The 18,540-nt window shown below is 39.4% G+C and overlaps 1 protein-coding gene across 3 annotated transcripts; it reads left to right on the top strand.

The window, feature by feature from the left end:
• On the top strand, positions 1–18,271 carry CCNC (cyclin C). Of its 3 annotated transcripts, XM_072331988.1 has the most exons (12): positions 1–132; positions 809–915; positions 6,126–6,210; positions 6,450–6,519; positions 8,037–8,088; positions 10,887–10,942; positions 11,900–11,935; positions 13,103–13,194; positions 13,855–13,922; positions 14,260–14,339; positions 16,345–16,463; positions 16,968–18,271. In XM_072331988.1, exons 1-12 carry the CDS (start codon positions 101–103, stop codon positions 17,020–17,022), a joined length of 852 nt encoding a protein of 283 aa, XP_072188089.1. In that variant the 5' UTR covers positions 1–100; the 3' UTR covers positions 17,023–18,271. The 3 variants fall into 3 exon arrangements, with proteins under 3 accessions (XP_072188089.1, XP_072188091.1, XP_072188090.1); XM_072331990.1 differs by lacking the exon at positions 6,126–6,210 and having other exon boundaries at positions 49–132; XM_072331989.1 differs by lacking the exons at positions 1–132; positions 809–915 and adding an exon at positions 2,768–2,822.
• The last annotated feature ends 269 nt before the right edge of the window (positions 18,272–18,540 follow it).

Genomic DNA, 18,540 nt, shown 5'->3' with positions numbered 1-18,540 from the left:
ACGGGGCGGCAGCGGCCGCCTCCTTCCTGGTGCCGGCGCGGGGGCGGCGGCGCTGCGGGGCCGGGGTAGCGCAGGGCCCGGGCGCCTCCCACGGCTCCTCATGGCCGGGAACTTCTGGCAGAGCTCGCACTAGTGGGTGCCGCGGCCGCGGGGTGGTTGGGGGGCTGCGCGGAACCGCGTTTCGGCCCTTCGTTGACCGGCTCGGGAGTGCGGGGCCGTTGGGGGCCTGCGGTGCGGGCCGGGTGGAAGCCCCGAGCCGAGCTCGGCTGTTGGGGCGCGGCTGTGGGCCCGGCCTGCGGCTGTGAGTGGCTTCGGATGGGGGTGGCGGAGGTGGCCTGTCTGGGTGGCAGTCAGCGAGGGCGGTGTTGGTGTGGCGGTCGGTACGTGTGCATGTGTCCCGGGTGCTCGGTGCCAGCCACGGGGCGGCTGGAGATTGCGGGTGGGATATATTTATCTTCAGCTGTGGCACGTTGAGGGTTGGGCCGTGTGAGAATCCAGCATTCGGAGTATGCTGGGCTTTGAATGGCTGCCTGGGGTGGACTAAATATAGCATAAAGCTTTCAAGTAATCAGTAGTGCACAACTTCTCTCCGGTCAGTTTGATTCTCTAGAGCTAAAGGATGGTCTGAGTCCCTGCTGGTGTTTTTGCAGATGTCTAACTTGTAAACCCCTAGAGAATATTTGCTTGAGCAGATTGCTCGTGGCTTGGCTAAAGGTCACTGGGCATTAGCTCCCAGTGGTGGCCTGTTGGTGCAGGAGGAAGTGTAACATTGATGAAGAGTTACTGAAGTTAGTTTCCTTCCCCTCAGTTTACAATGGATTTTGGATAAACAAGATCTACTGAAGGAGCGCCAAAAAGACTTGAAATTTCTGACTGAAGAAGAATATTGGAAGCTGCAGATATTTTTTACTAATGGTAAACTTGTTTTACTTTTCTTTGTGCCATGTAATTGTATAGTATTTGCTGTGTCCAGATGTAAGTGGCTTAGAGGATGTGGTTTTCTTTACTACATTGCATATACTTTCACAATGTGTTTTAACAATGAGTTGGAATGCCTGCAGCATTTGTTGTTCAGTTAACCGTATTAGCTCCGGAGAAATTACATATAACCTGGCTGCATATGTAATGCGTTAACCTGTGGTAGGGCAAAACACAGTGCACTTCTGATTTACAGGAGGTTCTATTAAAGAAAAACAAAACAAGAGAAGCAAGGAGAAGCTGCTAAACTAGCATATTAAAGGCTCACTGACAAACAGCAATAGTCAAACTGTGATCTGTGAGCTTCTGGTGGGTTATGTGGTAAGTATTTTAGCCAGTGTGTGCAGTCCTGTTAAAAAGCAAAGCTCGGAATCTTGTTATTTGTGTTCAGTTACACTCTCAGAAACTTGCACAGTGGCCCATATCTTGCTTGGCCCATGTGGCTGATTCCCCAGCAGTGGCTGGCTCTCAAATTGCGCAGTGTTGCCTGCAGCCTGTTCTCCTAAAGAGTTTGGGGCTTGTTTGTGAAGTTATCTAAGATATGATCCTACAAAGCATTTAACCCTATGAATAACTGCATTGGAGTTTATCAGGTTACACAGACACTTAAACTCTTTCCTGAGCAATTGCCTGACATTTAGGAAAGGAAAAAAAATCTCCTTACGAGAGGGATATTTACTTGCAGACAGCTATTTGAACATTTTTCATAGCTGTACATAGGAAGTACAGGACACTTATCATTTCAGCTGTCTAGTCAGGCATACTTTAGACAGAAAAGTTAAATGACTTTGCCAAAGCCACTGGAAGAGCTTTATACTGGCTTGTAACTGTGAAAGGCACTTAGCCTTTCATAGTTTCCTAGCTTCCTAATGCAAAAAGAACAAATAGGATACTGATATTTTTAAAACTGTATTTGTGTTAATTTTCACTAGTATTAATTATGGAGTGTGCCCTTTTTTATGTTCCACTTCAGTGTTTTTCCTGAGTAAACACTTACAAACTACGTAGGTTGCTCTGAAAATGATACCTTCCTCCTATTTGTTTCCACAGAAACTATGACAAAGAGCACAGTAGCCCTATTGGATAGAACAAATTCTCAGCTATAAAACATTGTTTTTCAACATTCATCACTATTAGCTATGCATTTTCATTATCATCTAGAGCTAGATCGTCACACTTGTAAAAACCTGCACCAGCAGAGATGACCCACTGTTTCACAGCTGCTATGGTGGCATTGTTGCTAGGGAAAAGGTTGCCCATGCAGTTCATCTTTCATCAGTTCAAACAGGTGGAAGTCAGAAGCTATGAAGTCCAGAATATACAATGACTGTTGTAGGACTGTCCAGTCAAGACTGGCAACGTGCTTCACAAAACTGGTATGGGACCTAGCATTGTCTTGTTGTGAGAGTAAGATTCATTTCTTTGTCCTTACTATGGAAATTTGAGCCTTCACTTTAGCTAGCATCACAACATAGCAGTCAAAGGTGGTGGTTTCTTTGGGTTCCAGGAAATCCATGGGGATTACCCCTTTTACTATTCCAAAAGGCAGTGCACGTCTCTTTATCCATTGGCACTGTGTCTTGAACTTTGATGGGGAATTCATATGTCACTGTATGGGAACTATTGAGTCACAGCCTGAACCATTTATGGAGCACCTGGGGAAAGGACCGGTCAGCCCTGGGAGCACAGGTGAAGGCAACTCATATGTGTGACTGGAAGGGGTGGAGCCTGGCTGCACCTCTCTTAGACCCCATTTAAGGGCTGACTGCCACTGTGGAAGGATCTCTGGTTGGAGATCCCTCACTTGTGGAGTTTCTCTTGTGAGCGTAGATCTTTGGAGATAGGTGAGCACTTTTCCATCATGCTGATCTTTTTGATTGTTACAGTCGTCACTCCATGGACTCCCTTATTGACTGTGGCTTGTTGTGGTGACACTACATCTTGTCACCAGTAATGATTCAATACAGGAAATGGTCACCCTCAGCCTCATATTGATTCAGTAGGTCCTAACAAACTTGTATATGGTGGTCTTTCTGTTCTTGTGTGAACATTTGTGGGGCCTATCTGGTACTAATGTTGTGATATTGCAGTGTTGCCACCATTGCTTCTGTTGCCTTGAAGCCAGTATTCAGCTTTGCACACCATTCCCCCTTTGTAATCTGTCAATTCATGTGGGTGAGCTGATAGAGATACTTTTTGTTTTTAGGTGCGACAGCTGTACAAGGCTGTCTAGAATGTGGCTTATCATAAAATGGCTTTGGTTGGAAGGGACTTCAGATACCATCTAGTTCCCAACCCCCTGCCATGGGCAGGGCTGCCAGTGGCTAAATCGAGCAGTAGATCTTTCACATCACTGCTAAAATGCACCAGCCACTGCCACACTGTACTCACATCCACTATTTGTTCTCCATAAATGTTCAGCAAGTGTCAGTGAATGTCAGTGGGTGCCGTGCTCTCTTTGTGGAGGAATTCAGTTCCCCACCTTTGCTTCGTACACACTTCCATGTCAGATGCCATTGTGTCAGATTGTTTCTCTGCTGCCATCTGTCACGTGGCAACAACATGTAATGGAATATTGATGGGAAGGTTCAACCTCTGGTATCATACTACTAGTATCTACCTTTGATGTCACAGGCCAACATAATAAAATAGGAGAAGCAGCCCTCATAGATAAATAGTTTGTGGTTCTCAGAATCTTTTTCCTTGGCTCTCCTCACCTCCTGTAAAGGAAGGGTTCCTGACCCATGGTAGCTAGAAAAAGGCTTTGCTGCTGTCTGCTCTGTGTGTGCATGTATGAACATTGCATGCCCTGGAGGGGATGGTGTTGCTAGGATGTTGCCCCTTCTGTGGCCAAGAGGGATACTTTTGTGGAGAGGACAGTCTGGGGGTGTACTGTGCTGATGGGAACTCAATAGCAGTTGCCATACTTGAGCCCTCGGTGAGTGTTGTGTTCCTTTACCTGCGTCTGAATTGGGGACCCTATTTTAGATATATTGAGCCTCTCCCGTGTTCTGCACTATCTTGATATGGCTCTGAGACTTGGCTGTGACATGCTGTATTTGCCTCAGGAGATGGTCGTTTCCCAAAGCAACCTGAATTATTTGAAGGGGTATTTTTGTGCTGCCTCCTCATTTGAAAGCAGTTGCTGTAGATCAATAACTGGTTCTGTGGCCATTAGAGCTGTTAAGAGGGAGAACTATCATCTTCTAAACCAATTCAAACATGAGAAATTAATGTTGACTTCTTTCTTTGGATCACAGAGTTTTAACTGAGTTTTTGGGTGAAAGGCCTATTAAATGACTTTCTGGTTTGGTGCAGATGCTGTAGTGTTTGCATTATGGGTTACTCAAGACTTCTGGATTGAAGCCAACATTTTGTTTTTATTTACTTAAGAACCAAACAAATAAAAACCCTGAAACGACTTATTTGGTAATCGTAAGGGAATAAATAATCCGATAGCTTCCTTTATTTTTGTTTCAAAATTTTATTACAAGTGCTGGAATTTTTCCTGGCATATAGAAGCTTCCATTTCATTAAATCTCTCTAGGCTTTTGCCCATTTTTTTCCCCTAAGCCTCACTTGATTTTTCTCTGACAGCAGATGGCCTAACTGCTCCTGAAAATCCCATGGGAACAAGAAACATATTTGGAGAATTCTGTTTAGCTTAGTATTTGGATTTTTCTGATGCCCTCCTAGTAGGACAGCTTTGTAGCCCTGTGGTCAAATCCAAGTGGAAAATCCTTTAAGACCTCCCAGAATATGCTGATAAATATTTTAATATTTGTACAGGCATTCTGTAGTGGACTTACCGCAGAAAGGAGGTTATTGCTTTGAGTCCTGTTGTCAGTGGCAAGCTAGTCTCAGTTTGGCTTTTATTTTTAGGAGAAGAGTGATATGACAATGAAAGGAACTTAAATTAAGTGGCCTTGAGTAATAGTGATGGGTAACAAATTCATTTTTGTGTTTAAGAAAACAAAACAAAACCCAAACTATGTTGCCAATAGTCTGTTGGTCGAGGTGGTCCTTCTCCTACGTTGGTCCATTTTCCAGCCAACAGTGCCCTCAGTATTTGAATGTTTTAAATTGCTGCAGTGCTCATTAAATGAGAGCACAGTGTGTACTTGGATATTCCCAAGGAGGAAACAATGGGTAGTAGCATGGGGGGAGAAAAAAAGACTTTTTGGTGTTTTTTGTATGCTTAAGGGGAGACTAACTGTAGTGTTTATTGATAATGGAATTGTTGCTTTTTCCATCAGTGGTTGCTTCCTGGATAGACGCTTGCATATACGCTTGTATACTTGTATATGACTTGTACTTAAGTGTATATTCAAGGATCTTTTTGGACATTTCTGGTGAGGGAGGAAAACAAGAGGTTTTAGACAGAGCCAAGCCTTTCTCAGAGTAATGGCTGTGAATAAGTATGGGAAAAATAATAAGTACCAACCTTATGTTTGTCGATGTTTCTCTCTGTCATTCTCTATATCCAGCCCCAGCTCTTAATCCCAGCTTGATGCATCTAATTTGCTTGGCACCTTTCCTTTGCCTGGGAGGCCAAACAAGAGCTACCTGCACAGATGACACCAGGGTTGTTTCTTGGCCAACTGGCAGAGGACCACTGTGATGGAGCAGCTGACTGCATCCTCTGGTCTCCCACCCCCTCTCCCTAGACTAAATATGTCATTTCTTTAACACCTGCTGCCTCTGCCAAATTTAATGACCATGTTTGTGTTGGCAGCTTTAGTTGTTTGAAAAACGCATCCATTTTGCATGGCCCTGAAAAGCCGTAGACTTACATGTCAAGTATTTGGATTTCTCTTGCTATAAAATGAAATATTCAATATTTTGCCCTTTTAGATTTGTATTGCCATCTACTTAAAGTTCATGCTCGCTTTGTATATGTTTAAGTCAAGTTGCTTTTTCTTCTTTAAAGGTGTCCACAAGCTTCACAATGCAGTAGTACTTCTTTGCTTGCAGGTCTGTAGGTTTGCAGCCACATGTTGCCTCACCTGAGCAGTGTATCAGAACACAAGGAGAAAGCTGTGTTGCTGCTCCTTAGGATCCTCAGTGCTCCCCATGTTTTGAAATCCTTTGCTATTTGGTGTCAAATTTTTGTAAAAACACAACTCAAGCTTTTTTTTTCTTTTAAGTTATCCAGGCTTTAGGTGAACATCTTAAATTAAGACAACAAGTTATTGCCACTGCTACAGTCTACTTCAAGAGATTCTATGCCAGGTAGGACTGTTTATTATGATGGTACAGGAATAAAACGTGTCAGGCACATTTTGGTAGCCCTTTTAAATGTCGTATTAAAAAAAAATAGTGCCACTTTTGTTTTCTGGATGGTGTAAAGCTTTTATGTTAGTAAAAGTTAACTTAAGTTTTGGTTTTCAAAAGGAAGTGTGGTGCTCTTAATAGCTTAATCGTTCTACGTGTGTGAAACAACATATTATAATTTTGTTATAACATTTCAGATATTCCCTAAAAAGTATAGATCCAGTATTAATGGCTCCTACGTGTGTGTTTTTGGCATCCAAAGTAGAGGTATGAAGTATTACAATTTTTTAATGTGAAATTATGTGATGTATGAGAGTGGAAAAACGTTCAGGACTTTGAACATTTTTTGTCATTCTTCATGCTGTGGGGGTTAAACCTGCTGGGTATTTTTTTGGTATGGATTTCTATCACAGTTTAAGAGAAGGAGACAGAAGGCCTTCAAACATTTAATATTTGATCTTTCACATTTTTGTCTGAATTACTAACCCTGAAGAGCCTCTGGAAATTGGAAAGATTACTTTTAAATGTCTGTTTTGCTGTCACAGTGTTTACGTACTTACATACAATGTATCTTAAATTGTGCAGTTTTTGCTTGATTCTCCTTTCTCGTGTGCTTTTCCTTCTTATGCTTACTCAAATTTCAAAACAAATCTGATTTTTTTTTCCTAATTGTCTTTTTCCTTTTCTTATAGTGAGGGATCCTCAGAGTTTACCACACTTTCATTACTTGAATTAAAAGCATGTTGTAGCTCATGTGCTGTGTTTGAGAAGGAACTGGTCCATTAGGGATAGTGGTGAGAAGGCCCGAGTCCTCCACAAGTGGAGGTGAAGGTCCTCTTTGGAGGTGGCTAAAAGTTACCGTCAGCTAGGCCCTGTTCCCAGTTTTCTAAGAAATGGGAGTTTTTCAGTAGTTTGAGGAAAATCTACATAATGGGGGGGAAAGAAAAATCATATTGGCAAATCTGTGCTATATTCGCGCTCATTAATTTTATGGGAGGAACCTAAATACCTAGAAGCAGTCCTACTGAACTGATGTTTATGTGTGATACTCTTAAAGCTCTCATACATTCCGGTGTTTGGAAGAGATAAAGGAAAGGAGAAAGACAAGACATTGGATAGAGTTTGGTTTTTATCAGCTTGTTGATTAAGCCTTTGAAGTCTACTCATATCAGGAAAATCTGTCCACTTACACACTATATTAGAGCAGGAGTTAGAAGGCAGTGCAGCCTTCCTGATGCTAAAGCTTCTGCATCTTCAGAAGGCAGATGTAGCGGTAATGATTCTGGTATGTGCATCTCCAAAAGGAAGTTCTAAGTAGAAATTTTTGACTTGCTGGCTGCCTCAGTGGAGAACCGATGGCTTCATGGAAACATAATTTTAAAAGTTAGTTAATGACAGCTTTATTAATGTGGTTTTCTGTCCAACTAGGATAAAAACCAGCACACCTTAGTGAAGCTTTTTTGACTTTTACTTGTAGGTTGTTAGCAAACTAATCTTCAGGTATTATGGCTGTAGTACCTTTCTTGGACATTGACTATTCTTCATTCTTTATAACTCAAACAACAAAGTTATAAAAAAAAGAAAATAATCTTTTTTACCTAAATTGTGTAATCTACTCTGTTTACCTATAAAAATAATAGTAATAAAAAAAAAAAGGGGGTGGGGAAAAAAATGAAATGCTGCATAAAGAATTCCATTTAAGTAAGAGGCTATTTTAATTTGATAATAGTGTGGATAAGCAGTATTTCTGGTGGTTCACCTCATTTAACCCTCTTTTTCTTCAGGAGTTTGGTGTTGTTTCAAATACAAGGTTGATTTCTGCTGCTACTTCTGTGTGTAAGTATTAGTGGTTTTCATTATACCATAGTTCAGTATCTCTGGAGGGAAGTTAGACTTTTTTATGATAGCTATTTTTATTAAGTCACGGGTGGTTACATGTTGACTGCTTGGAGCCAGTTAAATCCATTTAGCATGAATAACTTCTGTTTTTAAATATGGAAACAGAAGGCTCTATCCCTTATTAGTTCTTGTTGATTCTGATTGAAGCTTGTAAGAACCACAAATAAAAATGAAAATTAGATACCGAGGCTAATTCATAGTCTAGAGTAGTAAATAGACTTCTGAGCTACTCAAAGATAGAGCTGGAACTTAGGGCTTTATTTATTAATTCTATCAGGTATATTTCCATGGAAGTACCTGTTTGTAGAATTTTTGGTAGGCTTCATGCCTCCTGATTTTTTTTAATCCTTTTTTTCCCCCAATCATAAAATTAATTTTCCCACGATATTAGAGTTAGGGTACTATGGTTAGGCTGCGGTTGGACTTGATCTTTGAGGTCTTTTCCAACCTAAGTAATGCTATGGTACTATGATTTATTTCTAAATATATGTTTTATAACTTACATATTGTTCACAAGCGAAGATGCAACAAAATCACACTGTAATTACTTTATTTTCCCTCTTTCCCCCTTGCCTTATATTTCCTGCTACTGTAAATTTCATGTCAACCATCAAGGTCTTAAAGCAATGGCTTCCTTATCTAAATGCTGTAATTTGACCCAGAAGGTCCAGCTGCTCTCAAAAGGCAGTTCCTCATTATGCTCTTCAAAATGTAGGTCAATGCTTTCAAAATAGCTCTTAGCTGCTGAGGGGACAGGTGACTGGCTGCATCTGTAGCCTGCACATGTGGTAACTATATCAGTCCAAGGGGCTGGCTGTATGACAGTTCCACCACCAGAAACTAAAACACGTCTTCAGTGCCAGCCTGACCAAGACCAGTACTAGATTTAGCAGTAAGTGTTGCTATTATTATAGCAGAAGCATCTCCAAGCACAGATCTGTGTAGCTATTTTGATGCATGAATGAGAAACTTAGATGGATTTTAGTTGATTTTACTTAGTCGTCTACTGTTGAGTTGTGTTGTTTCTGGAAATTCCAAGGCTCAGAGTCCTGTAGAAGTTTACCCTCATGGTTCTTCCTTCATACCTAGGGTTCCTGTGTGTCCTGATGGGCACTCAGTATTTCTTGGAAGTGGGGGACAAAAAAGCAACAGGCTTTTTCCTTGCATTTTTATGCTTTTATTCTACCTATTCTTTCTGTACAATAGCTGCTGCTTCAGTACACATCCATTTATTTGGAACAGAAAAGGAGTAAGAAGATGAGAATAGTTGAAGGAAGCTAGCAAAAGGGAAAATAGCGTAGTTGTGGTTAATTTGCTTTTTGTTAAGTAAGAACATTGGAACTAGTAGCACGTGCTTCCTTTGTAAGGAAGATATCTCAAATTACTTGCAAGCTCTTCAGAAGCTTTTCCCTCTGTTTGCACAGCTGACTGAGAGGCCAATTTCATATGGTTGTCTCCAGCTTGCTGTATTGGGAAAAAATGTTTCCATTTTTTCCCCTTCAAAGTAGTTTATTTTTTCACTATTTATCTCTTTAACTTGTATGCGACTCGAGATGTCTGCTTGATTCCTTCTTCTGTTATCTTGAGATAATTAAGATTTGCAACCAGTGGATTAGTCTTACTACCCTGCAGCAACTTTCCTAGTGAAATCCACCATAGATCTACATATTGAAGCTTTCCATCCAGAGGACTGATGTTGTCTTTTGAAGTGACTGGCGTATGGATTCCCTGGAAGAAGCATCAATTCATAGTTGACTGTCTGTCATTAACATAAGCAGTACTGTCCATTCCCAGGACGTTAAATGTTACTTGTTTTTCTGTCAGGGATAGGGACTTCACATAGTTTTGATGTTTCATTTATTGACATTTCAAATCTACATCTTCAACTGTGCTTACTTTTCTCTACATAGTAATCTGATTTTACTCTGTTTTTGCTATTTAGCATAATTCCTGATAGTGCACTGAATACCTTGTATATATCTTCTTGTAAAATACATGAGGTTACTTAATGTCTTAATTGGGGACCATCATCAGCTAGAACACTTAGGATACGGATATTATTTGGATATTGTCTTGAAGGCGAGAGCTTTTTGAATTGTGTTATATGCCTAAATAGCTGCTTTTGAGCGGGATAGCTCAAGGAGAAAAACACCCTTAAATAGTGATAGTCCAGTGCCTAAGGCATTTATCTGCAGTGTGTTTAATTGGCTTTTTGATTTGAATTTGAGCCTGTTTTTTTGCATATGAACGTCTTTCTGTTAAGCTTGTGCAAGATCCCTCAGCTGGGCTCTCTTCTTCCTTTTCCATGCCCTGTCTTACTTCCTTAAGACTTTGGCGTGTGGATTACAATCTTGCTTGTTGAAGGATCAAAAAAATCCCACAGGAAAATTCCATTTGGATTTAGTCTTGGAGCAGGCAGCCCTGTGAATGGTAACTTGGCAGAAGTTAATTAACTCGTACAACCAGCAGAGGTTGATGAGAGGGTTTAATTGTGCCCCAAACATTAGACAAATGTCTGGCTGAGTACCCATGAAAATGTGGGTTTGAGATCTATTTCTCTTTCCCTTTCAGAACCTTAAATCTTATGACTTAATGTTTCTCTTTCAAAAGCATGTTTTTATATTGCAAGCAGTTGTGTTTCCAGGTGGATTTGAAGGGCTCCCTGCACGTGGATTAATGAAATTGGGAAAGATGTTGAAGTGCATCATTTCTAACATATTTTGTCTTTACTGTAGTGAAAACTAGGTTTTCATACGCCTTCCCGAAGGAGTTTCCTTATAGGATGAACCATGTAAGTATGCTGTACAAACTATAACTTGATCAAAATAAATCAAAAGACCAGTAATTCTTAGGAGGAACTCCTGTCCCTTTAAATTCTGTGAAGGAACTATTTTTACACTGATATATGGAGTTGCTTGTAATTAAGTTTGGGTAGATTATCAAGAAAGATTCTCTAATCAATTCTGTATGAAACTTCTTTAAGTTGCTGAACGGAGTGCCATGAAGTGACTTAGTGTTTAAAATACCAGTGTTATATAGTACGATGATAAAAGATATTTAGCCTTGCCTCCCCAAAATATTCTTATTTACAAACATATTGCTTCAGGAAAGGTAAATAGTCCTTGCATCTGGAGATGCTTCCAAGCTTACACATAGGAATGTTTGGCTTACAGGCAACTGTTTTGTTTTTGCTTGTAAAGTGAAATGTTTTTTTAAAAGTAACTTTTATCTATTATTCAGAATTTAGATGTACTGGTGGTTTTCAAGGCATTTTCAGTCTCAGTACTAATGAATTTAATTGCTACAATCGGACAGAATATTTCACGTGAAATTAAATATGAAAAGGCCATTTGGCACATTAGTAGCCTGCTGAGGAGACTCTAATTCTATAAGAGAACTTCTTGTATTGCTGTTAAGTATTTATAAACTGTGAACAAATGTCTGCTGCAAGGTGTTAAAGCAAGTCAGACAACTGCAGCCAATAAAACAGTCATTCACAGGAGACCTAACGTGAAAAAATTCAAATGGATTATTATTATGACTGGGGTTAAATTGTATTGGTGGTAAGGCAGTGCTTCATAATTTCATTTTGCTTGCTTTTGTGCATCCAAGACTCCTGAATGCATTTCATATGAAATTACAGGTGCTGAGAATTCCTTTGCATTCGTGTTGTTAAGCCAGATGCCAGTTTGTTCTTGCTGCTGTCTATGAGATGCTGCTGTTTAATTGTGATTTTATTTCTTTGCAGATACTAGAATGTGAATTCTATCTCTTAGAATTAATGGTAGGTGAGTTTATTTACTTTCACTGACACCTCGGTTTACTCTTTATTGAAGATGGGATTTTTTTACTATGGGATGTGCATTATGCTGTCGTCATCTTTTTTTCTCCCCTGCTCTAATTTTAGAATGGTGCTCATGAAAGTCTTACATGTAACATTTTAATCAGAATGCGACAGTCACTCAACAGAAATAACACGCACTGCAGGAGTAGTGGGGATAGGAGTATGTATTGCTCGCTATTGGGAAGAGTGAAGCATGAATTCTGTTTCCAGAACTGCTTTTTATTTAGGAGTGGTAATTGTATTGTATTCCTGCTGTGCTCTCTTCTTGCTTGGAAAAAAAAAAGACTTATGCAGGAGTCCAGCTTCAGCAGAAGGTGTGGACAGTTGCCACTCAGGCTGGTCTGTAACTTGGTAATCAGAGTACCCTGCTAGCAAGTCAGATGTGGGTTTGAATGCTGTGAGCAAGAAACTGAATGTAGGTCCTCGTGCTTTCTGAGGTGGTGCTGTACCTATTAGAGCAGTGCATGAAAGGAGTACAATGTTATGTTTTCTTGCAGGCACTTTAAAGGAAAGGAGCTATGCCTGCTTTTAATAAGGGTTACTATCCCATCGCTCTTTCTCATGTGGAAGCTGAAGGGATGCAGCTCAGATAAAGTAGCACCAAGTTTCCACAGTTGTATTTGAATGCATCTTTTCCCTGTAACGTACATACAGTTGGCTGCTTTCAGTGAGGGTTGTTCCTTCTTGCATACACCAACCTGGGCTCGGAAAGGAGGAATTCAAAGACCTGGAAAATTTTTTTCCGCTTTCCAAACTAGTGTCAATTATTTTGGCATGCTTTCCATGTATGGTATTTATCGACAGACTGCTTTCTGGCAGTGTTTTGTATTTCCAAGTGGGAATTATGGGTTTGTAAGCAAATGAGGTTTCACTGTGCTGCAGATGTGGCTTTCTGTGTCTCTTGAGGAAAAGACATTGACAGACTGGCATCCATGCTGTATAATGGTATTCTAGAGAGAGCAGTGCCCTCATTATGGCAGGGTTAGGTGTCATAATGCTGCTTTAAAAGTACAGTAATTGATTTGTAAATCAAATGGTTTTTAACGTGAACTGACAACACGTTCTGCATTGTAATCTTAAGTTTCATTCTGTTGCCATTTTTCCTAGGACTGCTGTTTGATAGTGTATCATCCTTATAGACCTTTGCTCCAATATGTGCAAGATATGGGCCAAGAAGACATGCTGCTACCTCTTGCTTGGTAATGAAGACAGCGGTTGAGTTTAGTGCTTCCTTTCAGCAAGAGAGCGAGTGTTTAACAGTTATGCCTCAGAGATGGCTTAGCAGGCTAAATAATACAAAGGGTATACTAGTTAACCTATGCACACGTGTCACTGGCTTAAATGATTGTTTTTAACCCTGTAATGGTTTTTACTTTGAAATGCTCTGGTTTTTATTTTTAGAACAGCTCCAAAAGCACCATTTTTACACTGTTAAACGGTGACTTTGTGTAGGCACTGCTATCTTTCTGTTAGCATCAGCTTTCAGTAAAAGCAGTACGTGGTTTTGTTTCTTAGATTGGTTAAACAGAACTCCTTAAACACTTTGTTTTTGGAATACAGACAGTAAAAATACTACCGTTATTTTTGCTTCAACTTGCTTATTTGCGGAGCAGGGATAATTATTTTATGGTAGAGGTGAACACACTCTGTAGAATGGCACTGATGATGTTATAATAGTGTTTCCAAACAGACTCCTGCAGTGATTGCAAGGAAAACAATGAATGTCTTTAATAGACTTTTAAAGAGGGAGGGATCTCACTTTCTCTATTTTGCCCTGCAGACTCGCTGTTTCTACCACGTGTGTAACTGGCAAAATGTTTATTCTAAAGGAGTTATTCTGCTCTCTTTGTTTTGCACAGGAGGATAGTGAATGACACGTATAGAACTGATCTTTGTCTGCTGTACCCTCCTTTCATGATAGCTCTAGGTAAGTAACACAAGTAACGTCACTGTCACCTTTAAATAGATGCCTTCTGTACTTTGTCCCATCAACAAGCATTCCTTAGTACCCTCTCTTAAGCTTCTCCAGTTTGTATTTCATACAGTACTGACAGTATAACCTTGCAACTTAGAGAGTCTTGAAGAAAAATCAGATAATTAATCCACAGATTTCTTCATTGAAAACTGGCTGAGATTGTTTGCAGGGGAAGTGAAGGACTCTGAACTCCATAGAAAAGTGCCTGACTTATAAAAAAAATAGAATATTTTTAAATGTATTAAGAGACACTCAACAATGATTTGCTCTTATCACCTGATCTTTGCAGCTTGCCTACATGTGGCCTGTGTTGTCCAGCAGAAGGATGCGAGGCAATGGTTTGCTGAGCTATCTGTTGATATGGAAAAGGTACTCTCTTTTTACTTCCTGCTCTCTTCTATGGACTGACTAAAAATGTTAGCTGTGGTTTGAACCTGTTTTGCATGTGTGTAATACCGATTTGAACTTAATTCAGCAATCGCATTATGGACTATTGAAATTAGGTAGGAGAGAGGAAACGTCAGGGCATTTGGGTATCACCCTGCACTGAAAGACAAGACATAAGGGCAGAGCATTGCTGGTGTTGCCATTTTACAGACTGAAATAGCAAACCAGTATTTTGTTTATTTATTTATTTATTTTGCTAGAGGAAAAAAGAATTGCCAATATTTATTGTTCAAGATTGAACAGTATTCTAATCTTTAAATTTTAATGCACGTAATTTTCTGATTTGCTGTTCAGCATTGTGCCTATCTATTGTCCTTTTCTTCCTTTCATCGTATGTATAAAACATTGACAGTTTCAGGATGACAGGGACTGACTTTATTCAGTGTTAAGCAAAGGTATTCCAAGGTTGTTCAGATGAGTTCCCTGACCCTGCGAGTTGCACGTCAAATAATCCACTTCATAAATTTATTAGATATTTAAAGTGCAGTTGTTCTCATACCAGAAATGTTCTTCAGCTTCACTAGTTCCTTTTAAGTCTTTAGTTGACTTCCTGTAACATGTTTTGCTTAGGCAAAGAAGTCATACTCAATTTGTATGCTCATTCTCATTCTCCTTATCACACTGTGTCACTCTACATGTATTTTTCAGTCTAAGTTTACCTTTTTTGATCATGAGTGTTCAAGATGGAATGGCAAATTTCAGATAAGGTTTATGATTGTTCTCTGTGCCCTTTGGTTATTGCCCTTCATCCACTGGTGGTATTCTGGCTTCAGAACTGTATTCCAGAGTTTGTTTTGTATCTAAGCACAGTGTGAATGCTATGGTGAATCAAATCTCTGTGAACTACACTGCCAGGCATGCAAGAGCAGAGTAGTAATAACTTAGATGCAGGAGAAACAACCTGTGTTTGACATGTAAGGTTACCATAGGTTTGGTGTTGAATGTGTTTGAATGTTTAAATGTCTCTGTTCCCATTACCAGTGATTACATCTAAGCTTGATTTTTTTAATTAATTTTTAGATTATTATTATTATTTTTAACCTTTAACACCATGGAACTTCATAGCCAAACGTAGCTGCTGTTTCAAGGATGTATATTGTTCTAGCGTTTGATCAAAGTCCGTAAACTGGAAAGAAGTTTACTTCATTAATTAATTTAGTAAGTGGTGAAACAAATAATGAAGCAAACATGGTTTGATTTTTGGGTGGACCTTTGTGAAGCTGGAGTTGGACCTGATCCATGTTGGGTTCCTTGCAAGTGAGGTTATTCAGTATTTATCCACCTTTTACATAGAATATTGCGCTAGAAAATTAACAGGAAATTAATGTAGCCTCCAAACTGGTAGAGAATATTTATACTCCTGGAAATTGAGTTTGAAAGTTCTACAGTTCTTATTATAAAATATTGAGACACTTCTTAGCTCTTGATTTTTTTTAAATTTATTTTTATTATTATTTTGGAAGTAAAGAATTCAGAGCAGCGTTGGTTGGTTTCATTTGTTTTTAATACTGTGCCCCCCTGGCTGGTATAGAATGCAGACAATAATCAGTTACTTCATTCATAATCCATGATCATTTAGCTACAAACGTGTTGCCGAGTGTCCTTGTTTTCCCAGTAGCATCAAGTATAAGCAGCTGTTTGACTCTGGGAGGAGAAATGGTTGATAAAGTGGGAGGGAAATGGAGTGGGAGAGAGAGATAATGGTTCTGTTCAGGTTTCAGTTCAACAGTTAAGCCAAAAAACTCTTTACAGAAATGGTTGATTGCCTGACCGGATTATATAGGAGACAGCTCTGTTTCTAATATGAGAATTGTGCTTCTTAATTTGAGTTTGAGGAATGGATAATTAACTGTACACTGCAAATGATGATATAAATACAAAAAATCACTCTTGTGATTGACCTAAAATGTACTTTCTTTCAAATCAGATTTTAGAAATAATCAGGGTTATTCTGAAGCTGTATGAGCAGTGGAAGAACTTTGATGAGAGAAAAGAGATGGCTACTATTCTTAGCAAAATGCCTAAACCAAAACCACCTCCAAACAGGTACCGTACCTCCGTTATTTACTGCACCTTTCATATGGGGAAAAAATAAAGTATTATCTTATGTGCAATGTTAAGTTTGAGCCATAGTGTATGACTGCGCTGCAGGCTTTCCTGTAAGTACCCAGTCAGGCTCCTCAGGAGGAGAATATTTGTTCTTTCATGGAAAGCAGTAATGTGGTTAGAATCTGATCGATACAGTTTAAAAAGAGCAGTGTGAGGCCCGATGAAAGGGCACAATTCTTTAGAACGGTGCCTGTTTGATGTCATGTTTAATTGCTGTGATTAAATATCACTATGTGGAATCTGCACATGCAAATTCCTATGCGTGAGCTTCCGTTATGGGAACTTTGAAACGTTGATTTCAGGAGTGAATTCAGAATGGAGCCGCATTGGGATATTTTGAAATCGCTGATCAAATACATGAATAAATGTTTTCCGTTTGCAACAGACAGAAATGCAGTAGGTGCTGCTGTTTTGAGACGTGTTTGTTTTCCTTTCAAACAGTGAAGGAGAACAGGGTCCAAACGGTAGCCAGAACTCTAGTTATAGCCAATCTTAAGACATTCCAAAGAACTTCTTTACGGACCACTTTGACTCAAGACATCCTGGGATCTTTCCTGTGTTCATGAAATGGACAGAATTTTTTTTAAGACCATCTTTGACAAAGAACTTGAAGAGTAAATAGCTTGTTTGTGTCAAGCATTTTGGAAGTTTATTCTTTAAAACTGCATCATTTTCTCTGACGCTGGAGCAAATGTACTAAGATTTCTCGGTGTAAGGAATCAAATGTTAAACCAAGCTGCAGAAGGGTAACACTGTCCACTCAAAACAAGTAGTTCATTACTGGTTTGGTTTGCTTTGAGTAAATTGTGGCTTGCCATTAAAAGTGATTTTTATATTTTGAAGAGTAATCTTGAAGCCTAAGTGTAACTATATTAATGACCTGCGTTGTCTTCATTTTGTTTGTGACTGAAGGCGGATAGTGCACTGTATGTTAAACCTATTAATTGCTTACCGTTTTGGTGATTTATTTTTCCTAACGCATCTGGATTTTCTAACAAGTGAAACAGTCCTTCAGGAGCAAAGCATAGGAGAATTTGCAAAGAACGGTGTTTTAAGGAAAACTGCGGGGAAAGAATTCAGTTCATTTTTGAGGTTAGAAAAAACGCTTGTTTTACTCAATAGCTGTACTTGGATGGTTTTGGCCCTGAAGCCTAGAAGCCCAACTCACCAGGAAAGTGCAATATGTATAGCGAGCCTGCAGTTTTCCTAAGCATTTCAAGCATTTGGAAGTATAAAACAAAACGAAATACCAACAACGATTTTTTTTTGCATGTAGTACAATTGGAGTATTTCACAAACAAACACAAATGTGGCTGATTGGGATTTTTTGGGATTTTTTTTCTTTTTCCTTCTGTGCAAAAGATATACACTGTTAGTCTGCCTTCACTGTTAGTGTGAATTTGTGTGGCACGTTAAAGAGGTTATTTAAGAGGATCAAGCTTTCGGTGAGCTTCATACTGGCTGATTTTAATTGTGATTTTAGAAGCAACTCTTTAGAATAACTGAAATGGGATTCCTTGGTTGACTGTGTGCTGGAGAAAATGAGATTCCTTCAAATAGAAGGCCATATCCTGTGTTCCTTACTCAGGCAGATAATCCCACTGAAGTCAGGAATTGGCCTAAATCAAACGTAATGATTTTTTAGTTAACTTTGTTTCTAAATAGTTTCTGTACAACTTCATTTTGAATAAGAATGCTGACTTGCCCAAGTATGAAAATTGAACAATAAAATAAAGTGAAGTACCATTGTTGTCCAGCTTCTCCTTTCCTCAAGCAACACATCTCACTGCTTTCAAATACTGGGGGGGGGTTCTACGAAGGCTTTTGTGATGGCTTGACTCAAAAAACCTGACCCATTTAAAGGATAAGTGAACTCTGTTTTTGTAGACAGTATCCCTCTGCAGTTTGAACCTCAGTCACTGAAACAGATGTGTGTTCGTACGCAGCCAGCTAGGGTAGCTGCATTTAGTACTTACTGTTCAAGTCATTTTTGTAAAAGATTAGGTTAGTAAAA

The sequence above is a fragment of the Excalfactoria chinensis genome, chromosome 3 (genome assembly GCF_039878825.1).
Source record: "Excalfactoria chinensis isolate bCotChi1 chromosome 3, bCotChi1.hap2, whole genome shotgun sequence".
NCBI classification, from domain to species: Eukaryota; Metazoa; Chordata; class Aves; order Galliformes; family Phasianidae; genus Excalfactoria; species Excalfactoria chinensis.
The sequence above is the reverse complement of the archived record's forward strand: the minus strand, read 5'-3'. Positions and strand labels throughout refer to the sequence as shown.